Genomic DNA, 14,074 nt, shown 5'->3' with positions numbered 1-14,074 from the left:
AGTTTGGGTCCAGAGATGAAAGAATGAAGGTGTATTCTGTCGAAAATCATGATGTGTGCCGGGCCAACTCTGTTCTTAACACCGTGCCCATGAGTCAGCCAGAATTATTATAAATCACTATACTTCCACGCCCACAGTTCTCTACATAACCTCCTCAGACTCTGCGTCCTCATATGAGGACGTCACGTTTTGGGTTTCCTGCACATTGTACTTAAATCTGTTTAACTTAGTTGTCCTGGTTTGTGGACACTCTTCTGCTCAGTCTGCAGCAGATCTTGACACAAAAGTGGACAAGGTACAAAACCTGATCAAATTTAATGGTCAATACTTGTTTATTTGTGCTAAATAATGTCTGAAGTTTGATATGGCAAATAAATTTGACCAGTTTTACCAACAGTAACAGGCTATGCAATGCTGATAATTAGGAAGTACTCATTTGAGCACACTGGGACTAAATAACTATTATCCCAGCATTTCACACAGGCTGATCAGGTGTGACAAACTGTTCCTACAGACAATACTTTAAACAGTTGTTGCATCGTTTGTAATTTTGTTTTTCGCACAACAATGTTCAGACATTGAAAAAAACGTTTTCTAATTTATTACACTCTTGTAACTATTAAAAAAAACCCTATTGTCCCCATATCAGGGCATGATTTTTTCCAAGAACTACTTCCTGTTCAACAACATTGCTCAACTTTTTTTTTTATACTTATCAGGTCCTAGTTTCCCATATAGCTTGGAGAAATTAAGCGTATACCAAACAAAAGCTGGGGTCTCAGGAGGATTAGGAAATACATTTGCCTACAGATGTATGATGAAGAAAGTGGTGAAGTTGCTTCTCCCGCACACATTAATGAATGTCTTGGCAGTAAGAAACACCTAATAAGCCATTCATTACCCTCTTCATATATGTGTCTCTGAAGGTGACCTCTCTCCTGAAAGTAATGTCTTCCAGTAATGCTTGATCTGCCATTTTAACACCTGCAAGGAGGTTAATCAGACTTTTTATACCCTGCATACGCTACCAATTAAAACTGGGGACATAGGTGCAATTTCATGGTTTTAGAAATTGGTTGGAGTAGGTGATCATTATAGTGATTCTTCCATCTTCATCTGCTCATCTGGTGCCAGGTGGAGGGGGCAGCAGATGTCTCTCTCCTCTCAATAAAAACAAAGAAACCAGATGTGTTAATTGTAAATATTTTCATATACCCAACTGTAAGCTAGGACTGGGACGCTAAATTTTTATAGTTGGGTGTTTTATGATACTTAACCACAATGAGAGGATGTCAGTCTCATATTTAATGTATTTGGCCCATTAATTAGTACATTTTTTTAATGAATGCAGTTTTCACATGCTGTGTAATTAGTTAAAAAGTGTGTGTTTACATTTTGTACGACAACCGGCAGTTCTTTTTTTTTTTTTTTTTTAATTTAATTTAATTTTATTTTATTTTATTTTAATTTTATTTAATTTTATTTATTTGTTTTTATTTTATTTTATTTTATTTTATGTTGCAGAGTAAGAACAAATTAAGGTAAGAAAATATTGATGAATCCCGATTTTGTACGTAAACCGTGCGTACGCAGCGTTCCCGCCTCATTTCCGCCCCCTGGTGTTCAACGCAGGAAATGCGTCTATTTACGTACGGATAGAAACGCCTCGTCGCCGCCGAAATGGGAGTTGAGTTCATTTATTTCCTGTCCAGGCTTGTGGAAAATAAACGTGGAACAGTTTGGAGAAACAACAGCACCAATAATAATACATGGCGGCAAATAATGAGGAGGATGGCTGTCAGGTGTGTTGCCAGGTTGGTGAAATATTTTGTTAAAAGACTCGTGAACTCTGTTAGCTAACATGCTAGCAGTGTTAGCTAGCTAAACATGCCGTTGAACTTTTCACTTCCAAACAAACGTATAGATAGCAGTGTTGACAGATCTCGTGAGACAAATAAGCAACCAGGCCTGTGAGAACAAGCAACTTTTTCTACGGAGCCCCCCTAGGTTCCGGTGAGAGAAAATTAAATAAACTGTATGCACGGTTTTACAATCCGTGGGGACGGATTTTAAACTGTGGGTACTGATTGTCAATTTACATCCATGTGAACGGATTAGTAAACTGTGCGCAGTTTTGCAAAACTGAACCCACGGTACACAGTTTATTTATTTTTCTCCCCCCTGAGCTTCAGGACAATGACCACAAGAGGGAGTTAAACCACCTTTTAACATTAGAAAACAGATGGGATATCAAATATAGACTGATGTACCAAGTACATTATATACACACTAGACCTCTGATAATTAAAATTTGCACACACACATAAATATCATCCTGAATTCAAATTCTTTATTTATTATTGCTTTTTATGCACTCATCTTTTTTCTTTTAGTTACAGGACTGACGTTTTCCTAACCAGAAAAAAAAAACACATTAATCAGGGTCAGAGCCAATTAGAAGCAGGATGCGGGTGGGAAAAAACTCTGCTGTCTCCTGTGTGTATGGAGAAAGGGGAGGGACAGAGGGAACAGGCAAGACAAACTATCCTACGTTTAAATAACGTATCAAAAATATCTGCTTGACAACTTATTATGGAGCTGGGAACAAGCCCAAATAAGCAACTACGCTTTAGAGACAAGCCCAAAAAACCGCGACCCGCGACTACCAATATTTGTAAGCGACTTTACAGAAAAACAAGCCCAAAGTCGCTTATAATAAGCGGACTTGGCAACACTGATAGATAGAGCCATAGACATATATACGTAGACGCCGCATCGAGTGGGTTTGCCCGCTGCTGCGATACGTCAACGTCGCCGCCATATTGGATGTGGCAAGGCTGCGCTGTAAACTAATACAAGTAAATGGACTTAATTTCATAAAGCGCCTTTCTACAAAGAAATTTACGTTAATGCCTCTCGTTTATTCATTCACACACGCACTAATATACTTGGAAAACAGTTAGGCACCAAAAACAATGTATTTGATCTTCTCAGATGGCTAAGATAAGAACTTTATTGATCCCACGCAGGAATAATTCACCTTACATCAGCTATAGAGAACAAATATATATGTGTGTGTATACATATACATATATATATATATATATATATATATATATATATGTGTGTATATATTTGTATATATACAGTACAGGCCAAAAGTTTGGACACACCTTCTCATTCAATGCGTTTTCTTTATTTTCATGACTATTTACATTGTAGATTCTCACTGAAGGCATCAAAACTATGAATGAACACATGTGGAGTTATGTACTTAACAAAAAAAGGTGAAATAACTGAAAACATGTTTTATATTCTAGTTTCTTCAAAATAGCCACCCTTTGCTCTGATTACTGCTTTGCACACTCTTGGCATTCTCTCCATGAGCTTCAAGAGGTAGTCACCTGAAATGGTTTCCACTTCACAGGTGTGCCTTATCAGGGTTAATTAGTGGAATTTCTTGCTTTATCAATGGGGTTGGGACCATCAGTTGTGTTGTGCAGAAGTCAGGTTAATACACAGCCGACAGCCCTATTGGACAACTGTTAAAATTCATATTATGGCAAGAACCAATCAGCTAACTAAAGAAAAACCAGTGGCCATCATTACTTTAAGAAATGAAGGTCAGTCAGTCCGGAAAATTGCAAAAATTTTAAATGTGTCCCCAAGTGGAGTCGCAAAAACCATCAAGCGCTACAACCAAACTGGCACACATGAGGACCGACCCAGGAAAGGAAGACCAAGAGTCACCTCTGCTTCTGAGGATAAGTTCATCCGAGTCACCAGCCTCAGAAATGGCAAGTTAACAGCAGCTCAGATCAGAGACCAGATGAATGCCACACAGAGTTCTAGCAGCAGACCCATCTCTAGAACAACTGTTAAGAGGAGACTGCGCCAATCAGGCCTTCATGGTCAAATAGCTGCTAGGAAACCACTGTTAAGGAGAGGCAACAAGCAGAAGAGATTTGTTTGGGCCAAGAAACACAAGGAATGGACATTAGACCAGTGGAAATCTGTGCTTTGGTCTGATGAGTCCAAATTTGAGATCTTTGGTTCCAACCGCCGTGTCTTTGTGAGACGCAGAAAAGGTGAACGGATGGATTCCACATGCCTGGTTCCCACTGTGAAGCATGGAGGAGGAGGTGTGATGGTGTGGGGGTGTTTTGCTGGTGACACTGTTGGGGATTTATTCAAAATTGAAGGCACACTGAACCAGCATGGCTACCACAGCATCCTGCAGCGACATGCCATCCCATCCGGTTTGCGTTTAGTTGGACCATCATTTATTTTTCAACAGGACAATGACTCCAAACACACCTCCAGGCTGTGTAAGGGCTATTTGACCAAGAAGGAGAGTGATGGAGTGCTGCGGCAGATGACCTGGCCTCCACAGTCACCGGACCTGAACCCAGTCGAGATGGTTTGGGGTGAGCTGGACCGCAGAGTGAAGGCAAAGGGGCCAACAAGTGCTAAACACCTCTGGGAACTCCTTCAAGACTGTTGGAAAACCATTTCAGGTGACTACCTCTTGAAGCTCATGGAGAGAATGCCAAGAGTGTGCAAAGCAGTAATCAGAGCAAAGGGTGGCTATTTTGAAGAAACTAGAATATAAAACATGTTTTCAGTTATTTCACCTTTTTTTGTTAAGTACATAACTCCACATGTGTTCATTCATAGTTTTGATGCCTTCAGTGAGAATCTACAATGTAAATAGTCATGAAAATAAAGAAAACGCATTGAATGAGAAGGTGTGTCCAAACTTTTGGCCTGTACTGTATGTGTATATATATATACATATATATATGTGTGTGTGTGTGTAGTACAGTAGGCCTACAATAAAAATACAAGACACAGTAAAAGGACAGAGAGATACAAAAATAGCATTCACAAACCTTCATTCACAAACCTTCTAACAGGCAGGTGTTTAGTTACAGGTGATTTCATTTCGTCAGCACCTTCAAATGAGACAGTAAAGCAGCAATAGTCTCATAAGGAAATAATGTGGAACAATGGCAATATTACTGTCAAAAACAAGACTTTATATAAGGAAGGCTGGATTGAAAGGGATATAATTTTTGTTGCGGATTTATTTGAAGATAATGGGAATCTTTATAGTTATGAAAATTTCTTAAAAACAAAATTCTTTCCAGTCATATTCAAAGAATTTGCTTCTGTTGTAAAGGCCAATCCTCAGAATATGCTCGGGTTAATGAAGTGTCACTTAACTTATCAAAAGATTGAGGTTCAGACACCTTCTCTCACGATTAGAGGGATTGATATACTCGATAGAAAATGTACCAATAAGCATGTTAGGAATGCACTTCATAGCTATAATAAGATCTCCCTCAGAGGAAAGTTCTTCTGGAATTCACAATTAGTCGATATTAATTAGCCTAAAACATGGCTGTGCCCCTTTCAATTCTGTATTTCAAATAAAATAAGAGAACTTAAGTTCAAAATACTACACAACATTTATCCTTGTAACAACACAATTTCCAGGTTCACAGACTTGGATGATAAATGCACTTTTTGTGGGATTGAGTCAGAGACAATTGCACATTTATTCTGTATTTGCCCTGTGTCATCTGTCTTTTGGAGGGATTTTGAGAAATATATCTATGAAAAAACTGGACATACCATCACAGTCGGTCTGAAGGATATTATTACAAGATTTGTTATTAATCTTATGCTACTGATTGGCAAATTTTACTTACATAAAATGCGAATGTCCAAATCCCTGCCAAGTTTTCACGTATTTCTGGTAGATTTTGATTTGTACATAAATACTTTAAAACTAACACAAGATGAGAAAAGTGACTATACGCTGCAATACCTTAGTGACTTGTCATTAATTGATCTCAAGTAAAATGGAATTTACTGCGCCTTATAGCCTTTACTTCTCTTTTCTTTGTTTTGTTTTTATTTTCATTTTGCAATAATCCTGACAAGACCTGATGTACCCTACATTATACTGATGTAATTATGTGTTCTATTATGTGCCAATGTCTACATGTGCCGTACACATTGTTTGTATGACCTGAAATTTGAAATTAAAAAATAAAAAATAAAAAAAAAGCAGCAATAGTTAAAGTAGCCCATCAGGATCCTGTCCATCAAACTGTAGGTGACCAACCAGAGACAGAAAGAGAACAAACTCTGGCCTTTTCTGTGTCGACATTTATTTTTGTAGTGGTCCAACTGAAATCATTTTCAGAGATGAGCCGCAGCATCAAACCTACTGACAGATGAGCTGTGGGACAGTTGACAGTTGAGTCCTGGCAGTTATGTGGATTGGCTGCCACTTGACACCCGCCACCCACTCAAACACCAATGCAGACCGATGTTGTGTTTGTGTCCAGTGTAATGAAGTGTGTTGTATGTTTCGTGTTGGACCCCCTCCAAAGCCAGACGGTTCATCTCAAAGAGGCTATCTGCTGATAAACCTTTATTCCCCCCAGTACGATGCCCCAGACTGCTCAGGGATGGCCAGAGGAACACGACCAAGAGCTCAAGATGTCGCCCTGGCCTCCAAATTCCCCAGATCCTAATCCCATCAGTCAAATGTGGGACGTGCCAGGACCTGACCTCACACCCCACAAGACTCAAAAGATCTGGCTCCAGACACCACAGAGAGGTTCTGTGTCCATTCCTCCAAAGGTCAGGGCCAAATCCAATGCAAGGAGGCCCCACAGTGAATCAGACTTGGCTCTGAGCCTCTGACCCATGGAGGCATGGACACTGGACCTCTGGGGTAGCGGTACCTCCCATGGATGCTCAGTCAGATTAGGATGTGGGGAATTTGGAGGTCAGGTCAACACCTTGAGCTCTGTCACGTTCTCCAGGCCATTCCTGAGCAGATTTTTTTGGGGTAGCATGGTGCATTGTCCTGCCAGGGGAGCCACTGCCATCGGGGAGTGCTGTGGGTGGTGCTATCCACATGAATGCAAGGACCCAAGGTTGCCCAGCAGAACATTGCATTGTAATGAGATGTGTATGTTTTAACAATGGTTTTAATGTTGTGGCTGATCGGTGTCCACCACAAGTAGTGTCAAGTGAGTAATAGTGGATACTTGGAGAGTTTTGCTGCTGCTTGCTGGTTACAGATCCATGTCAGCGTTGGAAAAATGACACTTTATCAACAGTCACACATTATGCTGTTATGTGCTGCAGCAGAACAAAGCAGGCTATAGTTCCCCTATTACACAAAACATTCCCTCATGCCACCATAATCAGTTCCAGTATTTGACACACACATGCTGTAGACAGGACATATTGTTGAATTCTGGCATTTGTATTGACAGGAAAACAAGCCACAGATGCAGCATGTGTTGTCTGCGTATAAAGCAACAGTCTGTAGTTTGGGATATGTTGCAGGGTTCAGCGGGCTCTGGCATAGATCTTAAAGGGGTACGGCGTGCGTGTGGCTCCGATGATTCCCTCTGTACTCAGCTCGACTCCATCCAGAGTGGAAAAATAAAATTTCTGAAACAAAGTGATGAAAAACAGGAACAGCTCCACTCTGGCCAGGCCTTCACCCAGACATGCACGCTTTCCTGGAGAAACAAGCGTAAATGAAAACGAATGAAAGCAGATACATGGAAAATATCATCTTTAATGCCCTCATTATTTATGTCTCCTAAATGATTTCATATCTTGTGGTTCAAAGTTTCAAGTTACCTGCAGAGAAAGGTAAAAATGCGTCCCTCCTCACAAACTTTCCTTCTGCATCCAGGAAGTGTTCAGGGTTAAATGTGTCGGGAGTTTCCCATTCAGTCTTGTCAAACAGCACAGAGGTCAGGTTGGGCATCACTGAGGTTCCCTGCACACACACACACACACACACACACACACACACAGGCTGCAGTCATTTCATATTTATTATACAAACAAATAAGAAGCGAACATGGACAGTGCAGCCGAATGTTGTTGCCAGACCATGAGGTCATGTGGGTATTATATGTACACTCAATAAATAATCAGTTATTTGTCATGTCAGATGTTCATATCATGTTCTTTCATCTTTATCAGTGGAATGAACTCATGACGAAAACTTTGTTTATCTCACATGCCTCCTCAGTGAACAGACAATCCAAAAAGACAAACATTCTTCATGAACTGAAGTCACTGGACTCCATGTTTAACAACGCATCGCGACAACGGTGGAACGGCGCCGACTGCCCCTTCTTACACAACTCTCACTCTGGTACTGTTGCAGCTGACCAGCACACTGGGAACTCGCAGGTGAGTTTTCCAGCTCCAGCGTATTAATTTATGCTCATCCTACTGACTGACTCACACACCAATCAGCTTGTTTTGCTAATCTCAGCATTCGTCTATTATGTTTCATGTGTTTATCTTACTATACAGTGCCCTCCAAAAGTATTGGAACAGTGAGGCCAATTCCTTTATTTTTGTTGAAGACTGAAAATATTTGGGTTTGACATCAAAAGATGAATATGGGACAAGAGATCAACATTTCAGCTTTTATTTCCAGGTATTTACATCTGGATCTCTTGTCTCATATTCATCTTTTGATGTCAAACCCAAATGTTTTCAGTCTACAACAAAAGTAAACGAATTGGACTCACTGTTCCAATACTTTTGGAGGGCACTGTATAATGAGGAAAACTCTGTGTGTGTGTTCCACGTTTTTCTCCTCACTGACTTGGTCAATCCATGTGAAATTTGGCACAGTGGTAGAGGGTCATGGGAGGATGCCAATGAAGCAATATTACATCAGTTGGCCAAAGGGGGGCGCAATAGCAACTGATTGAAATGTCAAACTTTGAATGGGCATATCTCATGCCCCGTATGTGGTAGAGACATGAAACTTTGCACAGAGATGCCTCTCCTCATGAGGAACACATTTGCCTCAAGAACCCATAACTTCCGCTTATATATAGATTTTCCGCCATTTTGAATTTTTTGAAAAACACTTCAAATGGATCTCTTCCTAGGAAGTTTGAGCGATCTGCATGAAACTGGGTGAACATAATCTAGGGACCAATATCTAAAGTTCCCTCTTGGCAAAAGTTGGAAAACTTACTAAAACTGAGCTTCTATAAGGCAATGAATATTGCGGAGGGCGTGGCTCATCACATAAAGGTGTATAACATCTCAAGGGTTTCACCCATCACCACGCAACTTTGTAGGCATATGACCACACATAATCTGAGGGGACCCCTCCATTATTGACCCCATCAAACAAAATGGGGGCGCTAGAGAGCTCATTTCTTATCTAGGCCTAACCGCCATATGGATTTTTACTAAACTTGGTAGATATGTAGATCAGGACGCCTCAAGGTGACTGGAGAAATTTAACTCTAATTGGCAACTGGGTGGCGCTATAACAACAGAAAAATGCTTCAAAATGGCTAAAATGCAACAGATCGCTGTGGCTCCCCCTGTGGACCAATGTTGGTGTTGTTTCTAATGTTTGGTATGACTAAGTCATGGTATGGTATGCTGTACATAATCACGGAAACTGTCAGTGTGTCATTCTGTCAGTCAGTCATTCTGTCTGTCCCACGTTTTTCTACTCACTGACGTGGTCAATCTATGTGAAACTGCACATAGGCATTGAGGACTGGCATAGGTAGAAGGTGACAAAGCTACCAATGGCTATGGACTAGTAAATATTCATCTAGGGGTGTGACATATCATGTCGTTCATAATATGGGTAGAACTTTTAATATGATATGAAGAATTCCTTTTGTGATACTCGCGATATTTCAACGTTATATTGTTATGCACAGTTCAAACAACTCAATCATTTAGGATTTTACTAAAAGAAGGAAATCACCTGTTGATTTTTATATATATAGATCCCAGGGGACATTTTTTGTATTTGGGAAGTGTTAAATGTGCAATATGTGATAGATTTAATTTAGTTGAACTATTAATATTGTAACAGAATCTGAATCTCACTCTGAGTTACTGTTGTTATTGTTGTTGTTCACAAACTAAAGAAATGATTAATTTTTCTTTAGTTTTTACTGAATATTTGAAGCAAACTGTAAAACTAGAACTCTTATTTTGGTACAATTTTATGTCCTTAAATTAATAATACTTTTTTTTTTACTAACTTGTCATATCATCAAAAATATCATTGCTGCAAAAATATGGTGAAATTATTTCAGGGCCATATCGCCCACCCCTAATACCCACCATAAAACAACCTGACCCTCTTACATTTATAATGCTTCGTCATACTTCAAAGGTTATTTTGGTGAAAGAAGCGCAGACGTAGTGTGATGCACTCCTCTACATAGACACTTTCAATATTACAATATTACTTTCAAATGAAGGGAACTAATAAGATGTAATGTAATACAGTTTGAGAGTAAGTTGCCCAACAATGTTTTTTCTGTTGTTAAATGCGGCTTTGGAGCCTCTGTTCACTGTGGAGGCATGTGAGGAATTTTCTTCCCAAAATTAAGGTGCCACATAATTGATATAGATGATTATCATTTTATGGGTGAGGTATTCCTTTAGCTGACTTCCCCACATTATTATATTTCAAACAACACAAACTTACAAACTAGTTATGTAATAAACACATCCTGGACACAACTGTCTGTTCTGACTCTGTAGTTACTGAGCGCTTTAAGCAGATGCACCTTGGGTATGACGTAACCGCCCACAGTCGTATCCTTGGCGGCCATTCTGAGTCCATTGAGAGGAACGATGTTTCCCATCCTCTGGATCTCATGGATGACGGCGTCGCTGTAGGGCAGGTTGGGTCTGTCTGCCATCGTGGGCTGTCGGGTCTGTCCGATCACTCTGTCTATCTCTGCCTGGACTTTGTCTAGGAGGTGAAATAAAAGATTTTTAACTCATCAGTTAAAGTGACTTCTTTGACCTTCTACATGTTCTTTTGTATCTTTTAATCTTGTTTCTGTGCTGCTGCTGTGGAAGTCACTGATATGTGAACACACACCCTGGATATGAGGGTTCTTGATGAGGTAGATGAGGCCCCACTGCAGAGTCTTAGAAGTGGTTTCACTTCCAGCCAGGAACAGATCCAGACAACACAGAACCAAGTTGCCTTCGTTAAAACCAAGGTCACTGTTCCTGGTGTGCTGTGAGGCGCAGACACAGACAGACATGTAGTCAGTTACAGTTTAGGTTTCATACATACTGATTGGCTTATCAACATTGTAAGCACCGTACTTTCTCCTCTATCAGGAAGGTGTCGATGTAATCTCGTGGGTTGCTGGGGTCCAGATCCAACTTGTGCCTCTCGACCTCTGCCCTGATAGATGCCTCCAGACATTTGGAGTTGCTGAAGATGCCGTTGTGAGGCCCCGGCAGGTGTTTCATCAGTGCTGGGAACGCATCATAAAGCTGTTTGGAGAGGAAACAAGGGACTTGTTCAGTGGTGACGTTTATATCCACTGGCAAATAAAAGTCTCACTTTAGTTTACAGTGTTTTCTGATAGGAAACTTTGAATTGACATGACGTAGCTTCAGCCTGCACCTTTTTGGATTACAGAAGTGTCTAAGTTATGTTAGGTTACTTTATTGTATCTGCCATTTTCTGTGAGAGGCTGTGACTTTATTTACATGAATTTGTAGATTAATACGTGATGTTCTTGTTTCTATTTGCAGACCAAAATAAATTCTAATAATACATCCTACCAAAAAAAAAACAAAAACGTATCAGTAACTGGACACAGTCGCTGTCATTAGATTTTAAAACCTTACTTTTGGTGGTTGAAAGTTAAGATTCGAAAACAAAATACTGGAGTTTAAAAAAAGCCTCAGTTTTTCACTATAGTCATGCACGCTGCTCGTGAGTTAGTGCCAACAGTTTGTTTTGGCCAAATTTTGAATGAGACTTGTGGGCTAAAGTGATTTTGGTGAAATATCACTATTTTAAGATCAGATTTGTTTTTTGTTTTTTTTCTGATGGAAGCATTTGTTGCACCTGGTTTGTTCAGAGATCGTCAGAAATTTGAAAATCCCATGATAATTTCTGTTTATACAGTTTCTTGCTGTAATAAATGGTGTCATTTTGGCAATTTTGAAGAAAACGTCTTTGAGACCCGGAGGTGGCTTTGGCAATTTATTTTTACTTAGAGGAACATAAGTCCCTCCCTAATACTTAAAAATTATTTGACATTCCTCCCGTGTTTTGCACTCCCTCATAAGTACGAACAGTCTCTAACTCAAGTTCATTACTTTCCTACACATTCCTGTTGACTTTCTTGACGTTTATCAGCAGATTACTAAGTTAACACGCTGGTTCTGATCCATGTTATGGATGGATATAGCCATGTGAGGTTGTAAGTTGTGTCTTGATGCCTTAAGACAGTGGTTCCCATCTGGTCTAGGCATGTGGTCCAGATTTCTCCTTAGTCATTAGTTCAAGGTCCACACAGTTTAATATATTCAGTGTCATACTTGTGTTTGGCCATATCGTTGAGCTAGTTCACTGTCTCTGTCAAGTAGCTATCAGATAGCCACAGGAAACGACACTTCAGAATAAAAGCTCTGCATGTCAAAATAAAGTGTGTTTTTTACAAACTCAATACATTTGCGAGCTATTTGCGGTCCATTCAGAATGATCCCGCAACCCACTTTTGGACCACGACCCACCGGTTGGGAACCACTGCCTTCAGAGGATGGTTGGTGTGTGTGTGTAGATGCTCATATAAGTGAGGAAGGAGCCTTCTTTGCATCTTACTAGAGCCCATATGGAGCCCTCCAGATAGGCCATCTCAGTCAGATTCCTCAGCATGCTCTGGAAGTTGTGGTCGCTGTAGTCAAATCGTCTCCCAAACACTATCTGGCAGATGATGTTGGCCACGGCATTGTTTAAGAGGGGCACAGGGTCAAACGGCTCACCTGTAAAGAAGAATCATCCTCAGTCCGAGTACACTGTGTATTCTATGTTTAAAATCCGTCGTGTTTTGCTCTTTTTTCTGTTTGTTCTTTCTGCCAACCTTTCTCCTTCTCCATTGCCTCCTGCAGATGATGACTCTCTTCGAGGATGCTCTGCTCCATGGAGCTCTTGGCCAGACCAAAGGTACGTAACATGGCCATGGCAAAACGCCGCTGTCTCCTCCACACATTCCCATTACTGAAGAAAAGCCCAGCTGAAAGAGAGAAACCCAACGACTTTACTCAGGCAGGGATCAGGAGGCAGGTTGACCTCTTTGACACTGATGTACTGTGTGTTTGTGTGACCCACCTGAGTTCCCTGAATAAATTCTGGTCACCATCGGGCTGTAAGGCCGGTCCACAAAGTTGTCGGCCTGTGTGACTAAGGCTTCCTTCACCATTCTCCACCCAGACACAAACACTGTTTTGTGTCTTCCCAGACGTATGCAGAACACATTCCCGTAAACATCAGCTAGCTGTGGAAGCAGGAGCAGAGAATAAGTGTCCTGTTGTCTAACATGTGACTCTGATAAGATGCATATTTCAGGACAATAATTTCTCCGACTCTGTGACTCATCATCGACAGGTTTTTAGCATTGTTTGTACCATAAACTTTGTAATGTTCTGTTGAATCTCATAGGATTTTTTCTTTGTTTATGGATCAGTCTCTGCTGCACAGTACAGTTTAGTTGCGTAGATACAGAGAAAGTAGCATCTTACACTTTCTTTTGCAAAAACACAACTGCATAATATGAGAGTCTGATTCTGTCATCTTACCTTGGTAAGGTAAATGTGAGGCTGTTTAGATTCAATGTTGAATATGTTTCCCAAAAGAGGGAGAGATGGCGGTCCTGGTGGAAAGTTGGGTGGATCCTTTTTGCTCTGAAAATACACTAGGAGGAGAACGGCAAAAATAAAAAGCAGCATTCCCCTCGGATCGAGCCACAGACACAAATCACACAGCCACATTGTGAGGCTGAGGAGAAGAGCGGGGGACTGATAAGGATCACTTGCTCCATCGTCAATTTGTAGTTAGAGATGGGCTGGTACTCTGCTGACTCACAGCTTATGTTGATATAATGACCTGTGTGTGTGAGGGAGAGGAAACAGCCCTCCATTAACTAAATACAGAGTATGAATAAGCTAAAACTGACCCAAACTTACACACTATAACAAAGCGGAGGCGTTA

At 40.6% G+C, this 14,074-nt stretch overlaps 1 protein-coding gene across 1 annotated transcript; it reads right to left on the bottom strand.

Moving 5' to 3' along the window:
• Window positions 1-6,162: 6,162 nt before the first annotated feature.
• On the bottom strand, window positions 6,163-13,870 carry LOC117253348 (cytochrome P450 2J2-like). The gene is made up of 9 exons (XM_033620723.2): window positions 13,663-13,870; window positions 13,196-13,361; window positions 12,948-13,100; window positions 12,689-12,849; window positions 11,173-11,346; window positions 10,940-11,081; window positions 10,620-10,807; window positions 7,678-7,819; window positions 6,163-7,553 (listed from the first exon to the last, which is right to left on the bottom strand). Exons 1-9 carry the CDS (start codon window positions 13,852-13,854, stop codon window positions 7,378-7,380), a joined length of 1,494 nt encoding a protein of 497 aa, XP_033476614.2. The 5' UTR covers window positions 13,855-13,870; the 3' UTR covers window positions 6,163-7,377.
• Between the last annotated feature and the right edge of the window lie 204 nt (window positions 13,871-14,074).

This window comes from Epinephelus lanceolatus, chromosome 6, assembly GCF_041903045.1.
Source record: "Epinephelus lanceolatus isolate andai-2023 chromosome 6, ASM4190304v1, whole genome shotgun sequence".
Classification (NCBI taxonomy): domain Eukaryota; kingdom Metazoa; phylum Chordata; class Actinopteri; order Perciformes; family Serranidae; genus Epinephelus; species Epinephelus lanceolatus.
This window is presented reverse-complemented; position numbering and strand designations above follow the sequence as displayed.

What these genes read in the sequence shown, in the direction of transcription:
- LOC117253348 (XM_033620723.2), bottom strand. Translation starts at nt 13,854, where the DNA reads ATGTGGCTGTGTGATTTGTGTCTGTGGCTCGATCCGAGGGGAATGCTG. An exon ending in AATTTATTCAGGGAACTCAG is followed by an intron (nt 13,101 to 13,195) that starts GTGGGTCACACA and finishes TCTCTCTTTCAG; the next exon opens with CTGGGCTTTTCTTCAGTAAT. An exon ending in CAAGAACCCTCATATCCAGG is followed by an intron (nt 10,808 to 10,939) that starts GTGTGTGTTCAC and finishes TTCACCTCCTAG; the next exon opens with ACAAAGTCCAGGCAGAGATA.